The sequence below is a fragment of the Callorhinchus milii genome, unplaced genomic scaffold (genome assembly GCF_018977255.1).
Source record: "Callorhinchus milii isolate IMCB2004 unplaced genomic scaffold, IMCB_Cmil_1.0 Scaffold30, whole genome shotgun sequence".
NCBI lineage: Eukaryota > Metazoa > Chordata > Chondrichthyes > Chimaeriformes > Callorhinchidae > Callorhinchus > Callorhinchus milii.
In genome coordinates, this window is record NW_024704771.1 from 1883319 (window position 1) to 1890083 (window position 6765).

The 6765-nt window shown below is 47.3% G+C and overlaps 1 protein-coding gene across 1 annotated transcript; it reads right to left on the reverse strand.

Annotated features, from left to right (window-relative positions):
* Positions 1–1765: 1765 nt before the first annotated feature.
* Positions 1766–2651, reverse strand: LOC121851166 (zinc-binding protein A33-like). The gene is made up of 2 exons (XM_042344771.1): positions 2600–2651; positions 1766–2298 (listed from the first exon to the last, which is right to left on the reverse strand). Exons 1-2 carry the CDS (start codon positions 2649–2651, stop codon positions 1766–1768), a joined length of 585 nt encoding a protein of 194 aa, XP_042200705.1.
* Between the last annotated feature and the right edge of the window lie 4114 nt (positions 2652–6765).

The window sequence follows — 6765 nt, forward strand, 5'->3', positions numbered from 1 at the left end:
GAATGCTGCATAAGACGGTGGGGGGCTAGAAGAGAAGCCATTTGTGGAGATGAAGTGGAGACGGTGTGAGAGGTACGATCTGAACCATCCGTGAAAGTTGAGGTGAGAGGAGAGGCAGTGAAGGAGGATAGAATGGCCAACAGTATCGTAGGTAGCAGAGAGATAAAGGAGGATGAGGAAGCACATCTGGCTGCCGCCTTTCGCCCATAAAATATATATGCAATCCACTTTATAATATATTCTGTGAAGCGCTTTGAGACATCTTGAACACGTAATAAGATCTATATCAAATGCAAGGATTATTATTAATGGTATCTTGTGAATTATTGATTAATTGAATAAACAGATAAAATGTATCAAAATGAATATAGTCACCTAAAGCAATCATGAAGGGAAAAGCAAGGAATTATTATTAAAATTAAGACAAACAAGTGACTTTTCTTTAACCTGTAATACCGCATGCTGTATCACAGTGTGGTGTGGTTGTATCACCAATCTGCTGGGTACAAAGTGTTAGTGCAGGTCAACTCATATAATAACAATAATCCTTGCATTTGATATAGTGCTTTTCACATCTTCTCGACCTCTCAAAGCGCTTCACAGAATATACTGTAAAGTGAATTAACTGTATATTTGTGAGTGAACGTGGCAGCCAATTACGCACAGCAGCGTCCCACAAACAGTCACAGATGACCAATTTATTATTGTTTTTGGTTTTGGAGGGATTATTATTAGGTGTGTGGAGTAAGGAAATTTGCCCAAGGTTTCGCCCTGCCTGGAATTGAACTCAGATCTCTCGCTTGCAAAGCGAGTGCTCTAAACACTGAGCTACAGGACTCCACATATCAGTGCTAAAGTGTTGTGTTAGATATCAAAAAGATCACCCAGTATTCCGTTTAGGTAAAATCTGTTAAGCCAAGTTTATTCAAATAAAAATACCATTGAAGCGCGCTTATTTCAGCAGTCAACCATCAACGCCGCTAGACCGAGTGCTGCGAGTCCGGAACAGGGTTCTTTCTAAGTTGCTTCAGTTATTCAGGCTTTCGATCTTCCATCACCGACTGTTGGAGCCATTCCGGACTGCTCTCCACTTCTCTTTTTCGGCTACTTATAGTCAGTCGCCTGACTTGCCACTACATCCCGTATTTACATATCCAATCACTTTGTATTTTACCTCGTCTTATTCGGTGGTTTGTCGACCAACCACCTCGTCCTTCATAGGGCCCCTCTACCCACTTCTGATGCAGTCACGTACTCAGGTTAATCAATCATTTGGCTTGGTGATTCCCCAGCAGTAAATTTCATAATAATAATAAAGGTAATGGCGATTTAATTGGCAGTCACTAAGCAGTCATTGTTTAGGCAGTTTTTACAGAATTTTAGGCAATTTTTATAGAATATTATTTGATAACTAAAGACATTTGTATGATTATTACTTTTTATTTCCCCCACAAAATAACAGTCACTCTACTTTACAGAATATTCTTTGAAGCGCTTTGAGACATCTTGAAGACATGACACAGTGCTACATCAAATGCAAGGATGATTATTATTAGATTCCTGCTTTCATATTATTTTAATCCCCAAGATTTGAAACAAACACATGAAACATTGCTTCATCTGTAGAAATGTGTTTTTAATGCTTCTGGAAGTGGGATAAGAGTCCCTTTGAGTTCAGTCCCCACCAGTCAAAATTTCTTAAAAAGGCACAATCTAAGCCTCATGGTGAGAACAGTCAAAAATCATAGATGGTGGGTGGCAACAGCTAGTCAGGGGGGCAGATCCTCAGAGGCTCAGAGTTTTTCCCCTGATTATTATACCAGGGGCTGAAGAGAGGATAAATTTGCTCAGTGAAAGTGTGGGTGAAAGTGTGGAGATGAGACATGTTATCAGCGTTGTAAAATGACACCCGTCCCCCCTCATAGTCCAGGTAAACGCCAACCATCCCGGGTATCTCTGTCAGAGACAGGCGGGTCCGAGGTGATGTCATAGCATAGTAGACCTCACCCACCAGCCACACCCCCCAGACCCGTCCCTCTGGTAAGTCTGTGATTGCTTGTTTCCTGTCGACAGATTCTCTGGCCACCCCCACAATCCACCCAGTCTTGTTGCCCACCTGCACCTCCCAGTAATGTCTCCCTGATGTGAAGCCCTCAGATCCCAGGACAATGAGAGATTCACTAAACCTCTTTGGAGTGTCAGGGAGCAGCTGCTTTTTCTCTCTGGCTACCACACTGGTCAGGTCCTCAGACAGGATGAGCCGGGGATGGGCTGTGTCAGGATCCAGAGTGATTGTAACTGGAGGGAAAATCAGACCATTAATGTCAGCCACATTTACAATGATAATAATAAGAATAAATAAGATGATTTTCAGCGTCATCACTGGGAGAGAAGCCTTTGTGTAAAACATCAACATCTCTTGGGAACAGAAACCAGCACAAAGGATCACAGTCTATGTGTGTGTATGGTGGGGGGGGGGGGGGAGATGTGAGGGTGTGTCTTGATTGACCCTCAACTGCTTTCTCCCCCACATACGTACCATAACCTGCTCTGCCTTCCCCCACCTCCGCAACAATGCCCGATTCTACCACTGCCTCACCCCTCAAGCTGCCAAAACCCTCAAACATGCCTTCATTATATCCAGGCTTCATTATGCCAACTCCCTGCTTATCAGCCTTCCCAATCCTCCCTCCACAAGTTGCAAATCATCCAGATCTCTGCAGCTCGTGTCCTCCGCTGCACCAGGCTCCGTGATTCCATCAGATGCACCCTCGCCCGACTCCACTGGCTTGCCATCCCTCAGAGGGTCAAGTTCAAGAAGGCCAGGGAGGGACTGCAGGGTGGTGTTCCAATGGTGGGGTGTGTGAGATGGGGTACCTGAAGCAGGCCAGAGCCAGCTGAGCAGAGGGAATGGAGTGAGGAGGTCGCAGAGGCAGGGGGAGCAAGGCCATGGAGGGCTTAGTCTTCGGTTGTGCCTTCAAGGAGGCAAGGGATTGTGGGATGGAATTCCAAAGGGTAAGGGCAGAGAGGCCGCCATGGCCTTCCTCCTACCAACACCTGATCAACCTGATGCCTCTGCTCAGCAGCCCTGCCCTGCTCCACCACTACCTCAGCACCCAGGCCACTGAAACTTTTGTACGCACCTTCACCACCTCCAGGCTCGATTATGCACATGCCCTGCTTGTCGGCCTTCCCAACTCCTCCCTCCACAGTCTGCAGATAATTCAGAACTCTACAACCCATGTCCTCTCCCGCACTAAACTCTGTGACCCCATCTCCCCCACTCTCCCCCGCCTTCATTGGCTCCCTTTCCTTCAGAGGATCCAGTTCAAGATCCTGGTCCTCACCTACAAGCCCTCCATGGTCTCGCCCCACCCTACCTCTGCGACCTCCTAACCCCCTACCAGGCCGCCATTCCCTCCGCTCAGCCGGTTCCGGCCTGCTCCACACCCCCTGAACCACCCACCCCACCATTGGTGGGAGAGCCTTCAGCCACTCTGCCCCCAACATCTGGAATTCCATCCCCCAGTCACTCCGCCTCACCCCCTCCTTAGCCTCCTTCAAGTCCCACCTCAAGACCCTCCTCTTCGACCATGCCATCAGCTACCCCCCTTCCTCTCCCCTCCCTTCTCCGCCCTGACCCCAGTTCGGGTCTGAAATGCTGTACGCTGTCCAGCGCCTTGGGAGATCCTCCCGACGTGAAAGACACTATACAAATATAATCTTGTTGCTTTGCTCCATGTCCCCCGCCTGGCCCAACCCAACATCAGCGATCCAAGCCTTAAGCCTCACTGCTCACACCCAATGAAAGTCCATCCCATATTCCCTTCGCCTCACTCCCTCTTTAGCCTCTTTCAAGGCACACCTCGAAACCCTCCTATACGACTGTGCCCTTGCGTCACCCTCCTACCCCCCACCCTCCCTGTTCCCAATCTCCTCTGGCCCCCACCCCGCTCGGGTCCTAATCAGGTTAGAGCACTCGCCTTGCATGCGAGACACCTGGTTCAATTCCAGGCAGGGGGAAACCTTGGGCAAGTTTCCTTACTCCACACGCCTAATAATAATCCCTCCAAAGCAAAAATAAGATAATAAATTGGTCATTTTCAATCCACGACTGTTCGTGGGACACTGCTGTTCGCAATTGGCTGCCGCGTTTTCCCCACAAATATACGGTCAATTCACTTCAAGGTGCTTTGAGATGTCAAGAAGATGTGAAAAGCCCTTTATCAAATGCAAGGATTATTATTATTAATCCCTTTACAATTGTGGTGCTTTACAAATGTCATTTTGTATTGTGAAGACGTGTGTGGGGGGAGATGTGAGACTGTGCGTGTGTAGGGATGTGACTGGCCATGTCGGGGATAGTGATGTGAGTGGGTATATGGGGGATGGTTGTGTAGGTCTATGTGAGGAGGAATGTGAGGGTGCCTGTTTGTGGGGTGATGTGAGTGGGTTTATTTGGTAGGGGGAATGTGAGGGTGTGTGGGGGGCGGTGTTGTGAGTACGTTTGGGGGATATGAGTGTGTGTAGAGGGAGAATGTGAAGGTAAGTATTTGTTGGGGTGGGGGGAGATGTGATGGTGTGTGGGGAGTGGGGAGATATGAGGGTGTGTGTAGGGGGTGATGTGAGGGTGTGTCTTGTTTGGGGGAGAATGTGAGTGTATCTGTGTGGTGGGGATGTGAGGTTATGTGTGGGGGTGGGAGTGTGAATGCATGTGTGTGTGGGGGGGATGTGAGTGTTTGTGTGTGGGGGGGAAATATGAGGGTGTATCTTGTTTGACCCTCAACTGTCCTTTCTCCCCCACATCCGTGCCATGACCCACTCTGCCAAAACCCTCATACATGCCTTTATTATATCCAGGCTCGATTATGCCAACTTCCCTCTTATCGTCCTTGCCAACTCTTCCCTCCACAAGCTGCAAATCATCCAGAACTTTGCAGCTCATATCCCCTCCTGCACCAGGCTCCATGACTCCATCATACCCACCCTCGCCAGACTCCACTGGCTTGCCATCACTCAGAGGGTCGAGTTCAAAATTCTCGTCTTCACCTTCAACAACAGCAACAACAAAATCACATTTGTAAAGCGACTTTCATGCCGGGAGGACGTCGCAAATTGCTAAAGGATCGGAGATTAGGACCCGAGTGTGGGGGGGTTGGGGGCAGATTTGGGATGAGGGAGGGCAGAGAGGTAATGTATTCACAAGCCAATGTTGCCTGAGGGAAGAAAAGTGAAAATTAAAGATGTGAAATAGTCGGCATTAAACAGCCTGTAATAACTCATTCAGCAGGTCTTAAAGGAGTGAAGGTGGCTTGCGTACCTGCGTGACATCTGTGAGGAGGAGACAGTTTGGGAAGTGAGGGGAGCTGGAGTAACGAGAGTGGTGGAGAGGGAGTTCTGGAGGAGAGTGTCCAAGGAGGATACGTCATTGCGGGAGGAAGCTCAGAAGGGTCTACTCCTACTTCCCTGTCTACTATAATAATAAGAATCCTTTTGTAACTGATAAATATTTCACACGATTTTCTGGAATGCAATGACTGTGCATTTTGTTGGCATACAAAATCATTGGTTCTATTGTATTGACACTTTAACCATACTTTATAATAATAAATAATAATAATAATAATACATTTTATAATGAATGACACGATTTGATGGTTTGATGTGAACACAATACAAAAAACACAATTTACATTAATATTTAGCACGTTTTACCTGGGCATTACATCACTTAATGCTTGACACTGAGCTGAGCTGAGCATCTGAGCTGGAGAGGGAGTGGTGAAGTGAAAGATGACTGAAAGTGTGATCAATGAGATAGTGTCTTGGGTTTGCTTTGAATACTAGAGAGCAAATCAGATGGATTCCAGGATGGAGTTCCAGAGAGTGAGGTCAGAATGGCTGAAAACCTGACCGCTGATGGTGGGGCAGATAGGGCGGGACATGAAGCAGGTCAGTGTTTGCCAAGCAAAGCGAGATGCCAGTTTGGTAAGGTTCAAGTAAGTCATGGAGATTGACGAGGGATTTAAAGGTAACAACAAGGTTCTTGAATTCAATTTGCTCAGCGCCCTGGAGGAAAAGGCTTTGTGTGAAGCTTGTGAATGAGATTAATCACAATATGAGATTATTATTTTATTTGTCTGATTTACCCAGTCTTTCCTGAAGATCTAGACAATAAAACACAAAACAGTTACAAGCCTATTCCAAATACAGTATTATTTAATTGTCAGTCGATATGTTTACAACACTTACAGTTACACAGCGCCTTTCGCAACAGGAGGTCATCTGGAAGTGCCTGAGCTGGGGGTGGGTGCCGAGGGGGGCGGTGGGGAGGGAGTGGAAAATTGACTGAAAGCACAGTCAAAAAGATAGGTCATGATCGGGGGCAATATAAAGGTGCGGGTGCACATTTTCCGCACTTTCTGCTACAATGACCTGTCCACTACAAACCCGCCATAAATGTAGTTTCTGGCCCACGGGCTGCTCATGCTGTTTACCTGACATCACTGTGGGCAGAGCTGCTCCGGACACGCATATGGAGTGTGGCTCAAGCGGCAAATGGGCTACAGTCGGAGGCCCTGCTGTTCTGATTGTCTCTCTGTGTGTCTCTGTGAGTGTGTCTATGTCACTTAGAGAGCGACCATGTCAGGAGGGTTGAAAGAGGCCACAGAGGGTGTAAGGTGAGGATTTTGAAATCGATCTATTGGGGAATGGGGAGCCAATGGAGCTGAACAAGGATATTAATGATAATAATGCTTGCATTTG

Excerpts from the sequence above, each read along its gene's own strand:
- LOC121851166 (XM_042344771.1), bottom strand. The coding sequence starts at position 2,651 with ATGAAGCCTGGATATAATGAAGGCATGTTTGAGGGTTTTGGCAGCTTG. Across the intron at positions 2,299-2,599 it reads GGGTTTTGGCAGCTTGAGGG|TTACAATCACTCTGGATCCT; the intron begins GTGAGGCAGTGG and ends TTTTCCCTCCAG.